Here is a 21,430-nt window from a genome sequence, read left to right as displayed (position 1 = left end):
GCTCAGGAGTTTGAGACCAGCTTGAGCAAGAGCGAGACTCTCTCTCTACAAAGTAGTTAAGCACTGTGGTGGGTACCTGTAGTTTCAGCTACTTAGTTGAGTCAAGAGGATTACTTGAGCCCAAGAGTTTGAGGTTGCTGTGAGCTATGACATCACAGCACTCTGCCCAGGGAGACAGAGTCAGATTCTTGTCTCAAGAAAATAAAAAAAAAGAATGTCCAAATATATAGCTTTAAATGAGATCTTACCTTTCAGTTCCCAAATCATTTACATATTCCCAACTATGTCAGCTCATTTTAATGTGTGCAAAACTGAATTCCTCATTTTCCCTTCAAAACTGCTCTACCTCGTAGGTTTCTTCATCCGCTTAATTGCTAAAACAGAATGTTCAAATTTCAGCCCTGACTTCCTAATAGGTCTTATTCTCCTTTCAAACTGCCTATTCTTACAAAGTTGCTGTGTCCTCCATATCTCCTGACCAATCCATTGCTGTGCATTTTCATTACCACTCTACAGGTTTATATTAATCATTTAGTGTTTTATTTTTTTAAATAAAGTAGGACCTAGGGGACTTTGACAAAGTCAGCAAGATACAGAGGTGTCCACCTAGGCCTACTGTACTAATAAGTACACTTGGTGCAAGTCTGGTCCATGCAAATTAGGTAAACTTAAGGCAAGTGTCCTCAAATTACAGCCCATGGGCCACATGTGGCCAGCCAAGGACATTTATCCAGCCCACTGGGTGTTTTTGCCACCACTGCCTGTCCTGCTTAGCAGCCGACTCATCCCAGAGCCCACAGTCTGGCCCTCCAAAAGTCTGAGGGACAGTGAACTGGCCCCCTGTTTAAAAAGTTTGAGGACCCCTGACCTAAGGAGATTGTCAATGTAGGGAGGTAGTCAACTATGGAGGTTCTACTGTATTGAGTTTCTCCTGAAATATTGCCCTTCATTACTTTTATAAACCAATTTGCATTTTCATCATCATTCTTTGGTTGACTGCAAGAGTCTTTTCACTGGCCTCTTTGCTTTACCTTACTCTTTAATCCATGCTCCACCATGTACCAAGGAATATTTCTAATGAGATCTAGTTGACTCTCCTGTTTGAAGAGTTTAATGCTTGCTCATATCCTCAGTATAGAGTACAAATTCCCTTCATGAAATTTCCTTCATCCAGGCTCAAACTTCCAGCCTTCTTTGTGATATTTTTATGACATTTTCTCCCTTTTCTTTTGAGACAGAGTCCCATTCTTTCACCCCGGGTACCCTAGGTGGAGTATCTTGGTGTCATCATTGCTCACCGCAACCTCAATTGGGGCTCAAATGATCCATTTGCTTCAGCCTCTGGAGTAGCTGGGACTATTGTGTGTGTACCCAGCACAATGCTTAGTTTTCTATTTGTAGTGGAGACAAAGTCTAACTCTTGTTCAAGATGGTCTGAAATCCCTACACTCAAGCTTTCAACCTGCCTTGGCCTCCCAGAATGCTAGGATTACAAGTGTGAGCCACTACACCCAGCTGTTTTGTCATTTTTGACCTATGCAGATGCTATTCCTCTGCTAAAATACTATGCTCCATCCCTTCACTCAGCAGCTTCAGCTCATCTGCACCTGTCAAGTTAGGCATTATTTTTCCCCATTTATCTTCTGTGAGGTTCCAGCCCCTTTTCATTCCTCTTGATTAAATTATGTTATCCTCTTACTTTCATCTTATTCTGTGTTTACCTTGGTTTTTACCAAACTGTCTACCAACTATAATGTAAGATTTTGAAATTAGGAACTGCATATTGTGTACCATGGTATCCCTAAATTTAACTAAATGCCTGCCCCATAGTGTACTTGCAAATATACCTTGTCTGAAATAAACAAAGAGAATGAAAAGAAGCGATACAGCATTACAAGGTTCAGATTGAAAGAATTCAACTTAGACCACAGTTTAAATTCACATTATTTTCCCCCTTATTTGTTAAAACAAGTAAGCAGCTCATTGGTATCTTTTTAATAATCAAATTAACATTACTTTTGAAAAATTTTTACATTTTAAGATCATTTATAATATATCTAACTTGGTATACATAGAGCATTCTAAAAATTGAATTTGTTTTAAATTCTAAGGACCATCAAGAAGACCATTAAAATGAGAACAGAAAGTAAAATTTTGGTTCCTAATGGGAAAATAATTAGTAGAGCTGATGTGCACATCTATCCCAAGGAGATGGATTACATGAGTGTTTACTATTCACCACACTCCAGAAATAAAGAGAACTGTTAGAATTCGAAACAAATAAATTTGGAACAATTAGAAGTACTAAGTTTTATAGGGAGAAAATTTATACATTACATTCCTCTAAGATAAAAAAGAAAAAGAAAAACTAGGCAGTGACTGAACAATCCTAGTGGCATTTTTTGCTGTAACTTCTAGGTAAGACAATAAGGTAGATTTAATTTTGACGTTAACCCTGTTATTAGCATTCTGTGAAATAGAATAAAACTCTTCCACACTGAATCCATGTCTGGTATAATAAAATATGCTCAGAAATGTGTTCCATGTAGTCTAAGGTTGGTTTATATCACTTCTCAGTGGATTTATATCTCTATCTACCTTAAACCACCTCAGGAATGATATGAAAGTAAATAATTAAAAATTATGTTTTCTTAAACTAAATTACAAAGTAATTGTAATTGTTTATATTAGTTTCATTGTTTATATTAGTCTGCTTGAGTCAGTGTCACTCTACTTAATTTTGCGGTTAAGCTGATGTCCTAAAGCTCCCCTGCTGACTCAGACGGGGCCTGCAGCTGAGCAGGAATCCTGGCAGGGGTTGCCCCGTACCTCTCTGCCACTGGCTCATGGGTTCAACATGGGCAGTGGTTCCTTACGGTGCTGGCTCCACACTGACCTGCACATCAACAGCTCTCCAGATACCAGGTTCATGCTGTACAGATACATAACGGGGCTCATGCATCCAAAGCCCACTCAGCCACCTGGGGAGAGATGCATTCATCTTACCTCGTCCTTCTGAGGGATCGGCTGACAATGTGATCTCATGGGACACCTTGATTCCTGACAGTTCCCAAGTTTTTAACATGCTTAATATTGTTAATGTTAAATGGAAATGTGAGATATTTACAAAGCACTATTTACTAATGATATTTTACTATCTAGTTTCATTTATTTTTCTATATAAATATATGATGCTTTCACACTATCAGTTAATTTGTGACCCCCTGTTTATGAATGGCAAATATATGACAAGTGTAGACTAGACTTTGGTATAATTTTCCAATGACAATTTTAATACTTAACATTTACTGTTTTTTTCTCAATGAAAGGGTTTATTTTTCAAGATAACTATGACTTAGAAAATCTGCAAATTCTATTTGCTGCAGCAATTAATTTCCAGTTTCTGAGTTAAAACTGTTTTCAGAAGAGATCTATTGTGAATCTTTTTGAATTTTGAAAATCAAAAAGAAGCAATTTTCTCTTTCATTATTAGCACTGAAACTCAGACTACCTGAATTTTTTTTTTAAAAATGACTGAATGTCTTTGTTAAAAGTCTAATGAAAATATTACTGGAGTTTCTGAAATTTTAGCAGATATGCGAATCTGTTTAAAACAACATTGCAAATTTGACAAAGCCTTTTATATATTCCTCACAATTTTAAATAACAAATCACTCTTTGTCTAATGTTTCAGAAATTATATTTATGTGTACACACATTAATATGCCATTTTAAACATACAATTAACATTTCAAGATATCTCTGAGATTTTTATTACACTGGCAAAGAAATTATTCCACAGCTATGCAGCCTTGTGAGAAATTGTTTACTCAGCACTTTTTGTATTCTGTCAATGAACAAAAAATTATAGGACTTTGAAATTCTTACCAGTGTAAATTTCATTGCAGAATAGGTTTATCAGTACATTGTAAACACATCTACAAAAAATGTGACTTTAGGTTTGGGCAATAGTCAGTTGATGATCTATTATTATACAATGGCATTTCTTAAAAAAATTATACTATTTATACTATTTATACTATTTTTTAATAGTATAAAATTGGAAATAGATTTAGACTATGTGTAACTCAAACTTCTAGTTTTCTAATAAAGAAGCAAAAACAATAGTTTCATTCAAAGCTTTATTCTCAAATGAATGAAGTAATCCTGGATACGACTGTCATTTCATCTTCCTACTTAGACTTCATTATATAATCTTCATAGAGGCTAAAGGAAATGGCTTTATTACATAACTCCTGGCATTATGCTCCAGATAGTGCTTTAATGATGGGAGACACTAAATTAATGTGTATTAATGAACATTGAAATTCCCTAAGCCCTGATGTACGCTGACATTTTAATGATGTTTTCCAAGCTACAAAAAGTAAAATAAACACAATTATTGAACTTCAGACATTGTTAGCAGCAGTGTGAAATAACCCGTTGTCATGGTAAGGGAAGGGCAAGAATGAGCTCCTACCTTCTTTACAATATTATAAGCGTGTTTAAAGAAAAAGCAATTTCTATCATTTACCAGTTTATCTACACACACACACACACACACACACATAAACCTAATGCCTCTTCACTTTCATTTATTGAGAATGAAGTTGAAGTTTGTCTTCACCAGTTTTTCTTTCTGTGAACCTCTTTTTCCCTGAAAAAGGGTTCTCTCAACAACGAGGCTATATGCCCGCTCAATATCTTATGTTTGGAAACGTGCTTTCTTTGAAGATATGATAAACTAATCTATTACAACATGTAGATAGTGGATAAGATTTTTATCATTACCTGTAGAAGAGAAGGTTTTGTTTTACTTTGAATAAGGAATGGATCCTTTTATCACCACTTAACCTTTAACGGGAGAATTCTTTCAGAAATCAATGAACAGATGAATGAAGGATTTTGAAGGAAATAGATTTACTATTCTGATATAAGTTGAAGGCAGCAGGGTGAAATTACATCACATAAGCAGTCACCTACGATACGTAAGTATAAGGCTAGCCATAAATCCTGCCAATAGAGGTACTGTCTGGGTTAACTTATATTTCCTCTTGCCTTATGCTGTAATATAATATGTTCAGGGGATACATGAACTTATAAGTAGCTATATAAAGTCAATATATTTTTATAACAAATTCAGAGGATAAAAGTAAAAGGCAAAAAAGGACTACGCTATGTTGTTTAACCTACTTTGGGAGCAAATCTATGAAGATTAGACAACATTAGGAGACACGTGAGAGTAAGACAGAGAGAAAGAGCTACAATGCAAAGTTTTCTCTCAACGCCTCCCTGGCATTTTCACAGAATCATGTTTGTCCCCTAGATGCCCATATGAAGTATCGCTAAAAATTGATCACTCTGGATTCTTTATGTCCCTCATTGAATTCAACTGTACTAAACAAAAAGAAAATAATGAGAAAATGAATGCACTATTTGTTGATATAAATTGGATGTCTTACTACTTTATATATTCTTTGAATTCATGCTTGTATCTCAAACATGAAGTCATAGAAATATCATCTTTGTCAATGTTTTCTGAAATCAGGTATCATAGATAAGCCTAAGATCTTCCAATAACAGACCATCAGTCTCTTCTAACTGCTTAAAAATGATAACCCTTAAAAACTTTAGAACTCTGCCTCTAATATTCTGGAAGCCTTCTGGGTTAGATAAGAAAGAAACAACAATATCAAGAATCAATGCTATTTACAACATGGGCATAATTTTTCACGGTAACGAGACAATATATTGCTACCTGAATGCGACCTTTATATTTAGAATGAAAAACTTTCAAGTTAGCGTCGTCTATTAATAGAACATAAATTACAGAAGATTCTCTAATGAAGCTTTTACTTCTATTTTTAGTGCCAATAATTGAAGATAAATTTTATGAGTTGTTAAAATTGCTTAAAACACCAGAGCACACCTCAAAGCAATTTGTCACTTTCATTTATTACAACCTAAAAAATACCCTTATATGACTAATAATATACAAGCAATTGCCTGATGATGTCGTGTGTACACAATTCAATTCATCAACAGTTAAATTTAATGAAGGATCTAACTTACCGGTGGATCAGCCCCCTTAGAACCAGTCAGCCCTCCTGTTAGGGATTCGATATCCTGAAAAGGGGAGAGGTGTTGATTGTAAAATGCTACTCAACAGCATGGAGAATACCCCAGTCCCACAATGTAGTAATTTATTCTGATGCAGTTAGCACACATTAGCTACTTCATTTATTCATTTTTTTACCATCTCGGACACTGGTAGCACTATACAAATAGTTCTGTATGCAAAGAGCTAGATATTCTCTCCAACTCAGTACAGTCTATAAAAAGAAAAAAATATATGTAAACAGAATAATTATTCTTGAACTTTCCAAAGAAAACAGCTCTAGACAGGAAAGCAAATGTTTCATCTTTAGAGAAGCAAAGTGAGGGCAGAAGGGAAAAGAGAGAACGTAAGAAACTGCAATTTCACACGTTGTTTAAAATTTAACCCCGTGGAAAATGTTTGGTCTGCAAAATTTTGAAAAATCTGTGTTTTCACTTTTTATAGCTACAAAACGTTGCACATATTTATGGGGTACATGTGCATTTCGATACAGGCATACAATGTGTAATAATCAAATCAGAGTAATTGACATAGCCATCACTTCAAACTTTAACATTCATGTGTGTTGGGAGCATTCTAAATCCACTCTTCTAGCTATTTTGAAATATACTATAAATTATTCTTAACTGTAGTCAACCCATTGAGCTCCTTAACATTAGATACTATTATTTATTTAATATTTGAGACACAGTCTCACTCTTGCTGCCCTCCGTAACAGTGCAATGGCATCATTGCAGCTCACTGCAACTTCAAGTAGCCCTTCCTGGGCCAGCAATCTTCCTGCCTTAGCCTCTGAGCCACACCTAATTATTTTTTCTATTCTTGGTAGAGACAAAGTCTTGCTCTTGCTCAGGCAGGTCTCAGATCCCTCACCTGAGCTGATGGTCCTCCCTCAGCCTCCCCGAGTGCCGGGGTTACATGCATGAGCAACACCCACCCTAGTTCTCATTCTTTCTAACTATATTACTGGACCATTAACCAAGCCTTCTTTATCCTCCCTCCTTAGGACCCTTCCAGCTTCTAGCAACCACTATTTCAGTCAGTCTTTTCATGTAATCAATGATTTTTAGTGAGTGGGGAGGGGTCTGCGCCTGGTTTATTTCATTTACTATAAAGTCCTCCAGTTCCATCCATGTTGTTGCCATTTTTTTTTTTTTTAACAATTACATCTATGGTCCACTCTATTCCTATAGAAGATAAAAACACAAAGATCTAGGTATATATTAGCTACTCTTTTGCAGAGATCAATTTCTAACTTTTAAAAAAGTTTCAGATTAACTTGAGGGTGCAAACAATTAGGTTATATATTTGCATTTGTCAGCCAAAGTCCGAGGTGCAGTTGAGCCCTTCCTGGGGGGGGGGGGCGGAGGTATGCTGTACACTCTCACACTGTGCCCTTTAGGTGAGAGCACACCAATCTCCTCCATCCTGGCCTATCCCCTCTTCCTTTTTACCCCCCTACACCCTTGGAGTTAAGTGTGTTTTATTTCTTGTGGACATGTGATTGTTTTTCTACTGCTTACACATTAGTATTAAGTACATTGGATACTGGGACAGTCATCCTAGTAAAGTGTCACAAAAGTAGATTTGTAACTTTGGCTCAGTAAAGAAGGTCACGCCTGAGTATTGATTAGAGTTGTCAGAGTTTTCGTAAATGGAGAAATGGTGCTGCTGTGATAAGCTTCTGAGGCCGTGACCTGTTTATAGGGACAACCACAACTCAGCCCTATCAGCTTCAGGTTCCAGGGTTACCAATCGTATGACTTTTTCAAAAGAAGCTGAATGCAGGTGTTACAATAAAATAACCTAGGTTTTTAATGTTTGCAGCCAATTCAATTTTTAAGCTGTTGTCCGTCCTTCCTGAATGGAAAAAAAATAAAGTTCAAAGGCCAAAGGCCACTGGATAGAACTTTGGGCTACATGAAAGAATTACATATATATATATTTTCCTACAAAGGTTCTTTATGACCGTGATCACTTCTCATTTGTTTGCATCTAGTTAAAGGAATTGGGATGAAGAATTGAGGTATGTAGTTGGAATAAGGAAGGAAAAAAGAAAGATAATTGAGTTGATATTTACATAAAAGAAAATGAAACGTCTATGATTAGGGAAACAGCCAGTACATTTGCATCATTAAGAGGATTTATGCTGCTAATTGACTTGGAACTTAATTACATCATTTCCCCCTGGTATTTAAAACATGAGGAAACTTAACTATACAACATAGGGCTGAGGTGAGCATGTGATGGAAACATTAAAGGAAGGAGAGAAAAAAAAATGAAGGAAGGAGAGAGGAAGAAATGGTGTTCTGAATGTTTCCATGTGAAGACGCTGACTTTGGAAAGGCAACTCAATGGATGACGAATTTCTTCATGTCCATTCTATTAAAGAATTAAAGATTCTAAATGATAAGGTAGTCACAAGAAATACTTGGCCAAGTCAGTATTAAGTTGCCAACTCTCATGGATATTTTATATATAAGGTGTAAAGTTCAAGTGCAATTTACTAGGTTAAACTAGTTTAAATTGCACACAAACTTTAAGGCCACCGTGTGTGTGTGTGTGTGTGTGTGTAATTTTCCCCTATTCAACATACTTTTGAGGAACTATCTCTTCTCCTCCCCCATTTTAGCTCTAGAAAGGGCTTATAAAAATTTCTTCAAATATTATAGAAGTCTACCAGAGAACTAAGGCACTATAAAATTTGGGAGATAAACAGCAGAGTTTAAGACCGTGATTCTATCAATAGAGGACTCTTTGAAACTGGGTATTCTCTCTGGCTACATTTCAGTTTAAGATAGGTTTTTGGTTCTCAAGACCCAAAGTATCCTAAATAATGTATGTGAATAGTTAGGTCTATTTGTAAAAGGCCTTTCCTCTCCATCCTGTTGGAATTCTTAATTTTCACACCAGGCATAGCATAAAGAAGAAAATCAACTACATTATTTGACCTTCCATGTTCTTTAACATTTCCATTAAGTCATCTAATTAAACGATGTCCCTGTATAATAAAAACGAAGCATGAAACATAGTTGTAAATTGACCAAGAAAGTTAATATACCTATTGAATCCAAACCCAAAAAATAATTTTGAAAAATTGCTTTAGAATTTTATAGAACGAGCAGACAACATCAGGTAGTAATATGGTTAAAATAGATCAATAGAATATAAAACACACAGCTCACTGCATTGTTTGATAACACTCCTGTTATGACCATAGCAAAAACAAGGTTCTGTTTATATCAGATGTTATTTCTAGTTGCATGTGTAATGAAAGAAAATCTTAAGTATATTTGGGCTTGAGCATGCTTTTGTTCATAGAGAGGCATATAAATTATATTAATAATAGAATTATTCATGCAGCAATTAGAGAGAGAATAAATGATTCAGATAAAAAGCATTTTAGCAATTTAGTGGATACATTTTATCATATTTTTTAAAGTTTTTATCAAAGATTTGTTTTGCTATCATAGATTTGTTTTGCTATCATAGATAAGTTGTGTCAATTTTCAGATTTTTTTAAACTTTAAGCTTTTTCTGATAGTCCTGGTCTTGGGGAAAATATTGCAAAAGAAGAATTTAGAAAATGAGTAAGAAAGGCACGAATATTTGCAGTTGTGAACACATGTTGAATTCAGAGCAAATGATGAATTCGTGGCTCTGAAGAGTATACAGATGTACGCTCTTACCCCCTTTATTCATTCAATTGTAAAACATTTTTTTAGCTCATGTGCTACTGTGAGTATACATTGGAAAAAAGTGTCCCACTGGGACAGAGGTCCAATTTAAACATGGCTTATCACTTGATGAAACGAGAATTTTTTCAGGTGTGAATAATGAACAGACGTGTGCATGAACGTATTCAGGTTGTAACGCTAATGAGTAAAATTAATAACTCCTTTAAGTTAATGAACATATGCATCTCATAAATGATAGTTAAAAGTGGGCCAATTGCTTTGACAGTTCTTGAACAGCTTACCTACCCAACAGAAGTCAAATCTGGTACTTAAATGTGTTTGCATACAGATTCCAACAAAGGGGGACCTCAAATAGCAAAAACATTTTGATTTTCCACCAACTATTTAAACTTACTACTGTAATACTGTTATTGTTTTACTAAAACATTCAGAAACGACTTCTAGGCTACAGAGATTTATTCCAGCACATTGTCACCATGTGTAGACCGTCATTTAGATCTAAGGGCTCATAAGGCAGCTACTACTGCCCATTTACTATCTGCCGTTCCCCCTTTAAGTGCTGTATATGCCTTAACCCTGTAGTAGCCTCTACGTTCTTATTTCATTCTCTCAAGTAGTTGGACAGTTTATATAAATTACACAGTATCATGCAGCTGGTCAGAAATGGGGTGAGAAAGCAGGAGGAATATGAACCTGTGTTTCCTTAATACCTGTATTAGGAAGAAAGCTTCACCCTGGTGAAGTGACCTTGCACTTGTTCACACGGGCCACACAGGCTAAACCACAGCTAGCCCGTCCTGGTGGACATTCTGTGAGCCTCCAGAACACGGCCAGGTAGGCAGGCGTAGGAGGAGAAGTCACATGGCTGTTTTTCATTTGCTTCCCCCACCCCCCAGCCCTAGTGGGGTTTAGCAACTTCCACTTCACGCCTCCCACCCTGCGTCCATCTAGGCTATAAGGACCACACAGATGCAACGCGGAACTGGGTCCTCCCTGACAGGAAGTCCTCTGCTCTTTTTGCCCATCATCTGGTCCGTCCAGTTTAGTGTGGTCCAATAGGACTGGGAACTGAGGCCAGAATCAGAGGAAAGTAAGGTGCCTACGGTGCAAAATGTATGGAGCCACTCATTCTGAGGGTCACAGGAGGGAGGACTTTAAACACGATCCCAAGAGTTTATGCCTTCTTAAATTTTGTGCCCTCAGCACCTCACTTACCTTGTCCAAGTGCTGGCCCTTCAAGAGACTCGGGGAGCTGAACCTACTGTGCCCATCCTTATTCTTATTGTGTGTGTGGTATACTACAAATCCTTCTGTATTCACCATCTCCTCATCACTTAAATCTACAGAGGTGTGGCAAGCCGTCCTTGCACCCACTCCATGCTGTTGCTCACAGGTGGCTTACTGTTTATTATCAGTATTATGTATCCTTCATTCTAGGAATTACTCTCATCTACAGAACAGGAAAAACCTGGATGTATAAATTATATGACTGACTTTATTTCTTAAAAAAAAATTCCAGGTAAGACGGTTTTACTTTCCTCTTCAAGGTATGAAATACTTAAGTGAGGTCATTAGCCAGTTCTTAACACAAGCTGTATAAAGTCAGTCTCTTGCAACATGGGAAAGCTCAGCTCCTGGCTGGTAAGTCAAGGCAGGCCCATGAATCAGAGCTTTGGAGGGTTTAGCTCCATGAGGCAATCAGTGTCGTAATTCTAACTAGAGGGAGACTTAGGGAAGCACAAGGCACAGGTGTCACCTCAGCCTCCGTGCAGGTGCTGGAACATATCCTACTTAGTGAAGTATCTCAAGAATAGGAAAAAAATATCCAATGTACTCAGTACTATTATCAAACCAATTTACAATCACTCACACTTTCCTATGAAGAATAGATCACAACTATGGCCCAAGATGAAGAAGGGAGGAGGGGGAAAGAGAGGTCAGATCCAGGAAGGGTGAATAGTGGGGTCACACCTACAGTGCATAATGCAAGGGATCTATTAGTATAGCGTATAAATGTCTTAACACAATAATTAAGTAGATGAGATGAGGCATATATTCACTAGTGTGATGTGAACATTTCTAATTCTATATGAAATCAGCACATTGTACCCCATAAATGCATTAATGTGTACATGATCTATGTTTATGATTTAATAAAAATAAATAAATAAATAAAATAGAATAATCTCCACATTAGACAGCACTGATGCTGCTGGTCGTCCACGTGCAATTCTTCCCCCTGGCAAGATGCTCCAAAAATTGACATTTTCTCCCTTGACAGACACTTTAAATGATGGAGCTGGAGAGATTAATCATGTGGTCTTCAGTGCAAGCCACCAAGTTTAGATGTTATAAACACTTCCTCTGTATAGAGGTAGAAAAAAGAATATTAGAGTTTGGGGTCTTTCTTGAAGCTATTGCTGGATTCCACATTCTACCCTTAAAGAGTCAGTTACAGCCAGTAATTGTCAGTAAAAAAAGGCTATTTTAGAAAGTTTGGGTATGAAGTGAAAAAAAAAATAAAATTCTAAATACTCTGTTGAATCTAACATTGCATATGCCACGCGATCCAGAAGATCTCTAAACCTGATAGTTACATTTAAAGTTTTCAAGTTTTACTCATTCAAAACTTACTTAACACCAGAATACTTAAACACTATAATAATTGTTGCAGGTTATAACTATTTTAGAATTTAAGACTTCTGCATTGTTATAAAGTAAATTATGTTCCCCCCAAATTCATTTGTTGAGTCCCAGCCACCTGCGCCTCAGGATGTAACTGTATTTAGAGATAAGGTCCAAAATGAGGGCATTTTGTGACTCATTTAATATGACTCATGTCCTTATATGAACTGAAAGGGGTATCAGGAATGTGGGCTCTGGAGAAAGGCCACCTGGGGACACTTCAAGAAGGCGGCTGTCTGCAATCCGAGGGAGGAGGCCTCAAAGAAATCACATCTGCCAACACCTTGATCAGGAATTCTGGCCTCTAGAACTGTGAGAAAATACATTTTTGCTGTTTAGGCCACCGACATAGTAATATTTTGGTCTGGCAGCCCTAGCGAATTAATGTGTACATATTTGTAATTTGGGACTAGTTAAGAGACTCTTTGGGAAAAGTTATCGTATTCCAATTTAGAGCACATAAGAGGTCATCAAGCTGTCTATCAAAATTTATCATTATCAGTGGAATCAACAAGAAATAGTAAGATAACCATTTTTATTGAATGTCTGTATTTAAAATTTGCTTCAAAGTCTTTAAAATATTTGCTGAAGTACTTCGTAGAGAAGTTTATAAAATTTGTTATGTCCACAATATCAAAATTAAGTATTTCTCACATCTCCTTTAAAAGGGGAATTTCTTTCTTTTTTTTTTTTTTTAATTTCTCAAATTCCCTTTCATCTTCCCTTTCTCTTGAAACAGCCTGTTGTCCCACTACATCACTACAACTTCTCTACCTAGGGGATGACATCCTATTGTTCAAATTTAATTGCCAATGTTCTTCCATATTTCTGAACCAGTAAGCCACACGCAACACAGGTGGCTGCTGTCTCCTCTGGAAATACTTTTTGCTCTTGGCTTTTATTTTCTTTCACCCCCCCCCCGTCTGATTTTATTCACTACTATGGCTCTAAGAATGATGTATGCTGACGAATTCTGAATTTATATTTTTAGCTTCAATTTATTATTGGAGATCGATACCAATTTCCACTTGGTTGTACTGTAGCCATTTAAAACATAATAATGCAAAATAACAGGTGCTCGCAAAGATGCAGAGAGATAAGAACTCTTACACACCGTTGGTGGGACGGCAGCCCTCTATGAAAAATTATGCAAAGATACCTCAAATAGCTTAAACTAGACCTATAATTGGATCCAGCAATTCTACTGCAATATACCCAGAGAAAAAGGGTCATTTCATAAAAAGGACACCTGCCTTTGAAGGTTTGCAGCAGCCCACTTCACAACTGCAGAGATGCAGAAACAACGCAGGTGCCCAGCAACACATGAACGGATTAATAAAATGTGCTATATTCATACCTTGGAGTACTTTCACGGAGCCATTAAAAAATGGTTAACTAATATCTTTTGTGACAACCTGGATGGAACTGGAAACCATCCTTCTAAGTGAAACATCGCAAGAATGGAGAAGCAAACACATGTGCTCAACATCAAGTTGGAACTAATTGAGCAACACTGAAGTGCACGCACAGAAGTAAATCGTGATGAAAATCAACCTGGGGGCCAAGGGGAAAGGGAGGAGTAAATTCACACTGGTGGGTTCAGTGCACATTGTCTGGGTGGAACTTAGAACTTTGATTCAATCTGTGTGAAAAGCAAAGTATGTAAACAAAACGTGTGTGACTCCTAATATCTTGGAATTTAAAACGATAAATAAATACGTAAATAAGTACAAAAAACCCATTATCATGTAACACCGAATTCCTGATTCCGACCTCAACTCTTTTCCCAGTTTAGGTCCCTGCCTTCATGATCTCCAGAGTATAAAATGACCCCGCAATCCACCAGTGGCTGTATCCAAATTCATCAAAAAATCCTACCAAGTCTGTCTTAAAAATATGGCTTGAATTTGCCTATTTCTCACCACCCCCATTGCTACCATTCTAATTCCCTGGACCATATCAACCAAAATCTTTCCTATGAGCTAACTGCGTCACAATTCTGCCTGAATCTGCTCTTATTTCCTCTTCCCCATATATTTTCCACATAGCAGCCATAACTATTTCAAATGCAAGTTAGATCAGATTACTCCCTTAACCAAAGCCCCTGTGTGGTTTCTCATCAATCTTAGACTAAATCAGGCACTTGCTATGATGCCTTGCCGTGGCCCGTCTGGTCTGACCCTTGGCTGTCTCTCTGTTGCCATCTTTAACTACTCTCTTCTGACCTGCTGGTCATAGTGCTCCATACCATTCCAATAAACAGTCTCACTATGGCTTCTGTGGGAGAGGCTTTGTGTGTGCTTTGCTTGCTACTTAGCATATTCATTCCTCTATGTCATTTTGTTTTCATTCCTAGATGTCTTAATAATGCATTTTCTCTTGCTATATAGGAGCTCCTAAGGTAGGATAAATCATAAAGAAAAAAGTGTGTTTGGGTCACAATCCTGAAGGCTGGAAAGCCAATACTCAGCATCAGTCCCTGCTGAGGACCTCAGGTTGCTCCCACTCACGCTGATGAGAAAGGGGAGCTCAGACGAGCAAGGATCCTGGGGTGAAAGAGGAAAGGAGAGCAGATAGAGGTGCCCTGGGAAGGAACTGATTGAGAACTCACTCCTGAGGGAGGTCATCAATCTACTCACGAGGGATCCACTCCCACGACCCACACACAAGCCACTGGGTCCCATCCCCAGGGGTGTGTGTCAAATTCCAACATGAGCTTTGGAGGGGACAATCCTCCAAACCATCGCACTTAAAGAGCACTTACTTCATTCGGACTTTAGTTCAAATGCCAAAATTTCAAGAACATCATTCCCTAAAAATTATTTAAATCAGTCAAGGTTCCACCTGGAAAACCTAACAAACTACAGACTTTATGGAATAACAGTTAATAAAGGTGTAATTCATAGAGGCATAGACAGCTTACTGGATCCAGAGGAAGGAAGGGTGACACCCTGGGACTAGCAACAGCTACAATTTGTAATTGTCCCTATGCCTAAAAAGCAACGCTGTCAAGAATCTAGCAAGACTCAAATACCTACTATCAACCTTTAAAACAGCCTGTCACAAAGTGGGCACTTGTTGAATGGGTAAATCATTGATTGAAAGCATATCTTACATATTTTACATAAAAAAGCTGAGGCTCAGAGTATATATGATGAAATATTTCTTATTTTTGTATAAATGCATCAGTTTGAAAGCATGGCTCAAAGCAATAATGTTTGCATCATAGATCTTTATAAAATGCCCGAATGAACAAACTAATAAATGACTTGCCCCAAATCACACAGCTGGTGAAGGCTGGAAAGCAGCTCTGCAAATCCCAAACGCTATATCCCCCAGCCCAGTGCACTTCCTATTCCATCACACATGACCAATGAGACGTCCTCCTAACAGAAAGAGCCCTCTACTCTGGGTTATCACATCCTGCGGCACTAAATTTCTCTACTTCTGTATATCTCACCATTTCCAGTTTATAAGAAGGAAGAAATAAAAAATGATTTAATAGACAATAAACAATACAATTAAATGTATCTTCTGGGGCAGTATAGTCAATACTTCACATTAAAGGCCTAATACCTTAATCATTGTACATAAATCATCGAATCATAAATCAATGCTTGAAAATGTACCTAACACATGTGCCTGGCATTAAGAAATGGTTCAAATACATGAAATGCAAAATCAGTAATATTTATTTTTCTGTAACATCTCAGTGTGCAGGTTCACAGCAACACAAATGAGTGATAGAAGATGAAATTTCTTTTAAAATACGTTCAGTTTTTCACATAATGCTTCATGGAAACAATCTTTCATCCCAGAATACCAGCTCCTGAGGCAGCATCCAGATAATGAAGCTCAGCTTATTAGCAAGGTATCTTCCTTCTCTCCCAGACTTAAGCAATTAGTGTTTCCTTGGCAACTTTATAGGGTAAATTTTCTGCAAGGCAGAGAATGAGTAGGAAACACAGAGTCTAGTGTTGTAACTATTTCCTATGGAAGCTAACAGGTGTCTTAATTACGCCTTAAGATTTAAAAAGAATGGAAAATATCCATTCCTTTACCTCAAGTATTGTCCGGCCCAAATCCAAATTTTTCTTGAGTCATACAATTAATTTCTTCAAAAACAGTGATTGAGCGTACATTGTGACTGAGACTCTGTACCGTTAACAGGGGGACATGATGCAAACAAGTCAATGTCATGTCTTTCACAGCATTCAGAGTCAGGTCATGCTCCCAGACTTTAAGGACATGTCAAGTTGCAGAACATGAGGAAGAACTGTTACAAATAACATGGTGGCAGCTGCAGTGGCTCATTCCTGTAATCCTAGCACTCAGGGAGGCCAAGGTAGGTGGATCAATTGAGCTTAGCAATTCAAGACCAACCTGAGCAAGGGTAAAATCCCATAGCTACTAAAAATAGATAAACTAGGTGTTGTGGAGGGTGCCTGTGGTCCCTGCTACTCGGGAGGCTGAGGCAGGAGGATGACTTGAGCCTAAGAGTTTGAGGTTGCTGTGAGCTATGATGCCCTGGCATTCTACCCAGAGCAACAGAGTGAGACTATTTCTTTAAAAAAAAGTATTAAAATTATAACATATAGGGATATTGTACAGTTTTACACGTTGCCAGAATTGTATTTTGTTTCTGAATGCACACTGGGTAAGTTTGTTCAGGAACTTGGTTGGGTAAAGTAATAATTAACATTTATTAAGCATTTACTACACCAGACACTGTGCTAAGGGTTCTATTGCTTCATTAAATAGCATCCCAGCTCTTTTATCATTTCCACCATTTTTAGAATGTTGAAACTGGGTCATTAAGAGTTTAAATGACTTGACGAAGGTCATACAGCTAACAGGTGTTTAAATCAAACAGGCTGGTTCCAGAGGCAATGGTTTTTTAGCAACTAGGCTCTTTTGAATAAATTGAAATACGAAAAAGAAGGAGAAGAATGGCTTGGTATGCTGCATAATGCCTTGGGAGAAAATAAACTTTACTCAATATTTGAAGAAGGAATGAAACAAATTGCAAGCAGACTGCTTCTGAGGAACAGTGGATACGCTCTGATGGAAGAAAAAATATCCCTGATTGACCTGCAAATATGAGATTAGAGCTAGCAAGAAAGTGAAATTCTCAAGATTTTAGCTTTATATTTCTAATTTCAGAGTAGTCTCTCTGAACGCAAACCTAAACGGGAAATATAATATATACCAAAGACACAATTGTGTTGGCAGTGCATAGACTGGGTTTTCTGAACAAAGTGCCGGAGATTGAGGCCGACCTCCTCAATGGAGCATGTTCTCCCATAAAGGCATCTCCTTTCTAAATTGTTTGTGTGCAGCGTTTCCTTGTCTACTCTCTTCCATATGGCTAAGATGACAAAACTCACTCTTCACTTAGTCTCCGTCAACCTTTCTTTGCCAGAGTCTGCACATTGATAGATCCTGGTTTATCTCCAACTCGGTATGTTCAAACAATACTTTTCTTTTCTTTGCCATTGCTACAGCCAAGTACCTCTCATCCAATTTCTCATTCCTGTTGATATTTTCGGTAAATAGCAAGTCATCCAGTCCAGATTTATGGAGGTCAATTCCCTCACTCTGGTATCCATACAGCAATGCAGTCAAATTTTCCTTCTAAATATACACTCAATCTATTCCCTTCTTTCACTAACCACTGCTAGTACTACCTTAGTTCAAATTCTCCTTTTATTTTTCCCCGACTCTTGTTTTTTCCAAAATACCATCATTGAGATCCTTTTTCCATGCTCACCCTCAGATGGTCTCTTTTGCTGAGCAGTTATACCCAAAGCGTGGCCAGGAAACCAGTAGCATCAGGATCACCTAGGAACTTGTTTCAAATGCAATTTCTTAGATTACCCTAGTTCCACCTTAGTTCTACTAAATCAGAAACTCAGTGTTTAACAAGCCTTCCGAGTAAGTCTGATTTAGTTAAGATTTGAGAACCACTTCCCCGGAGTGATGTAGTTTGAATACAAATTTGTATCGGTTACTTCTGTACTTAATGTTTCTTAAGTGAGGTCTTCATTCCTAGTAGTAAAGGATATCAAAGTTTGTGCATGAGATTTTCCACCATCATCATACATTTTTAACTATTTTTCTCACTCCACCTTTCATCACTTTTGGGTGAGATGATCATATGGTCTTTGTCTATGCTATTGTTTATATGCACTCTTGTTCTGATGAACCTGGGTCTTCCTTACTATGGCACGGGCTTTCTTCTAAGCTTCTGAATCACAGATTCTTTGGTTTAGAAAGCTGTTCTCATCCCCTGGATAAATGTTATTTACTATTTTCAACTCCATATAGGTATTAATTCTCTCAGGAGGATTTTGCTCTCTCTCAGGCTAAAGGAATGGTTCTAGTATTATTTCTACAGAACCTTGCACTTTATCACATGTCTTACTGCATAATTTTTACTTGTCATTTTACTCACTTGTCTTCACCATTAAATTGAGGGCTAAATCACCTCAGTACTGTACTTCATGTCTCTGCATTGTCAGAGAAACAGAGCACAACCAATAATAAATGTTAAAAGAACTCAATACCTTAATATTCAATGTAGACCGATACTGAACACAGAGTAACAGTAACAAAACTCCTCCAAAAATAAAAGCACCAGACTAGGTGGAATCACAGCCAAATTCTATCAAACCCATGAAGAAGACCTGGTATCCATAATAGAGAAATTATTCCATACTATTGAGAAAGAAGAAATCCTCTGAAACTCAGTCTATGGAGCCAGTATCATCTTGATACCAAAGCCAAAAAAGAACACAACAAAAAACAACAAAACTATAGGCCAACACTCCTTATTAATATAGATGTAAAAATCATCAACAAATAATGGCAAACAAAATTCAACAGTATATCAAAAAAATAATCCAGCAGTTTTAATGGGCTTCATCCAAGTGGTGCAAGGATGGTTCAACATACATAAATCAATAAATGTGATTCAACATATAAATAATAGCATAAACAAAGATCATATGATCATCTCAATAAATGCAGAAAATTTATTTCACAAAATCTAGCACCCTTTCATGATAAAAACTTTCAAAAAAGGAATATATCTCAAAATTTTAAAAGCTATAATATGACAAATCCACAGCCAGTACCATACTGAATGGGGAAAAGTTGAAAGCATTCCCCAAGAACTGGAACAAGAACTGGACTAGAACAAGACAAGGAGGTCCACTGTCACCACTTCTATTCAACATAGTGCTAGATGTCCTATCCAGAGCAATCAGGAAAAAGAAGAAAATCAAGGAGGAAGAGGTCAAAGTGTTATCCTTTGCTTATGATATGATCCTGTGCTTAGAATGCCCCAAAGACTCCACCAAAAGTCTCCTGTGATGGATAAATAAATTCCACAACATCTCAGGTACCAAATCAATGTACATAAATCAGTAGCATTTTTATATACTCACAACAGTTAAGTCAAGAGTCCAATAAAAGTCACAATACCATTCACCATAGCTACAAAGAAAATATAATAAAATACTTAGGAATACACCCAACCAAGGAGATCAAAGATCTCAACCTGGAGAACTACAAAATTCTGAATAAAGAGTATCATAAAGGATACAAAAAAAAAAAAAAAGGAAAAACATGTCATGCTTATACATAGGTAGAATCAACATTGCGAAAATGTCCTAACAGCCAAGGTGATTTACAAATTCAATGCAATCCCTGTCAAATTCCCTAAGTCATACTTCACAGATCTATAAAAAATAATGCTATGCTTTGTTTGGAACCAGAAAAGAGCCCTAATAGCTGAAGTAGTAATAAGTAAAAAGAATACATCTGGAGACATCACATTACTAGATTACAAGTCTATAGTGACTAAAACAGCATGGTAGGGGCCCAAAAATAAAGACATAGACCAATGGATCAGAACAGAGAACATAAATATAAAATCATCGACTTAAAACCAACTGATCTTTGACAAACCAGCCAACAACATACATTTGAGAAAAGAAGGTAAATGGTGCTGGGAAAATTGGATAGCCACATGCAGAAAGAAGAATGAAACAGGACTGCTACCTCCCACCACTCACAAAAATTAATTCAAGATGGATAAGAGACTTATCTCTAAGGCACAAATTCTAGAGAAAAATGTAGGAAAAACTCTTCTAGATATTGGCCTAGACAAAGAATTTATAACTAGCACCCCAATGGCAATTGTGGCAACAACAAAAATTAATAAATGGGATTTGATTAAACTAAAAAAGCTTCTGCACAGCTAAGGAAATAGTCTATACAGCGCACAGACAACCTGCAGAATGCAAGAAAATATTCACAAGCTAAACATCTGATAAAGGGCTAAGAATAGAATCTACAAAGAACTCAAGCAAATCAGCAAGAAAAAAAAATCATATTGTTCATCCCCTGATAGTAATATGAAAAAAAAAAAGTGAGCAAAAGATAAAAACAGAAGCTTCTCAAAAAAGGAAAGACGAATGGCCAACGAACATATGAAAAATGCTCAAAGTCACTAACCATCAGGGAAATATAAATTAAAACCACAATGATATATCACCTTATCCTTGTCAGAATGGTTTTTATTAAAAAGTACAAAAATAATAGATGCTGGCATGGATGTAGAAAGAAAATAACACTGATACACTGCTGCTGGGACTGAAAAATAGTACAAGCTCTGTGGGAAATAGCATGGATATTCCTCAAAGAACTGAAAGTAGATCTACCATTCAATTCAGCAATCTCACCATTGGGTACCTAACCAAAGGAAAAGATTGCAGCACAATCACAATAAAAAGACATGGAATCAACCCAAATGCCCATCATTTCATCAGTGATTTAATAAAATAGTTTATATGTATGCCATGGAATACAGTTATTTAAAAGTTATTTAAAAGATGGAATAATACCTTTGCAACAGTCAGTTGAT

General features: G+C 37.0%; 1 protein-coding gene across 1 annotated transcript in view; it reads right to left on the bottom strand.

Moving 5' to 3' along the window:
• PPFIA2 (PTPRF interacting protein alpha 2) overlaps positions 1-21,430 on the bottom strand; it is a 482,044-nt gene that overhangs the window by 394,308 nt on the left and 66,306 nt on the right. Inside the window, exon 4 of the mRNA XM_012814158.1 lies at positions 6,073-6,126. Within this exon, the coding sequence (XP_012669612.1) occupies positions 6,073-6,126 (54 nt within the window). The remainder of the gene's footprint in view (positions 1-6,072; positions 6,127-21,430) is intronic.

The sequence above is a fragment of the Otolemur garnettii genome, unplaced genomic scaffold (assembly GCF_000181295.1).
Source record: "Otolemur garnettii isolate 467f Iridium unplaced genomic scaffold, OtoGar3 scaffold00007, whole genome shotgun sequence".
Lineage (NCBI taxonomy): Eukaryota > Metazoa > Chordata > Mammalia > Primates > Galagidae > Otolemur > Otolemur garnettii.
The sequence above is the reverse complement of the archived record's forward strand: the minus strand, read 5'-3'. Positions and strand labels throughout refer to the sequence as shown.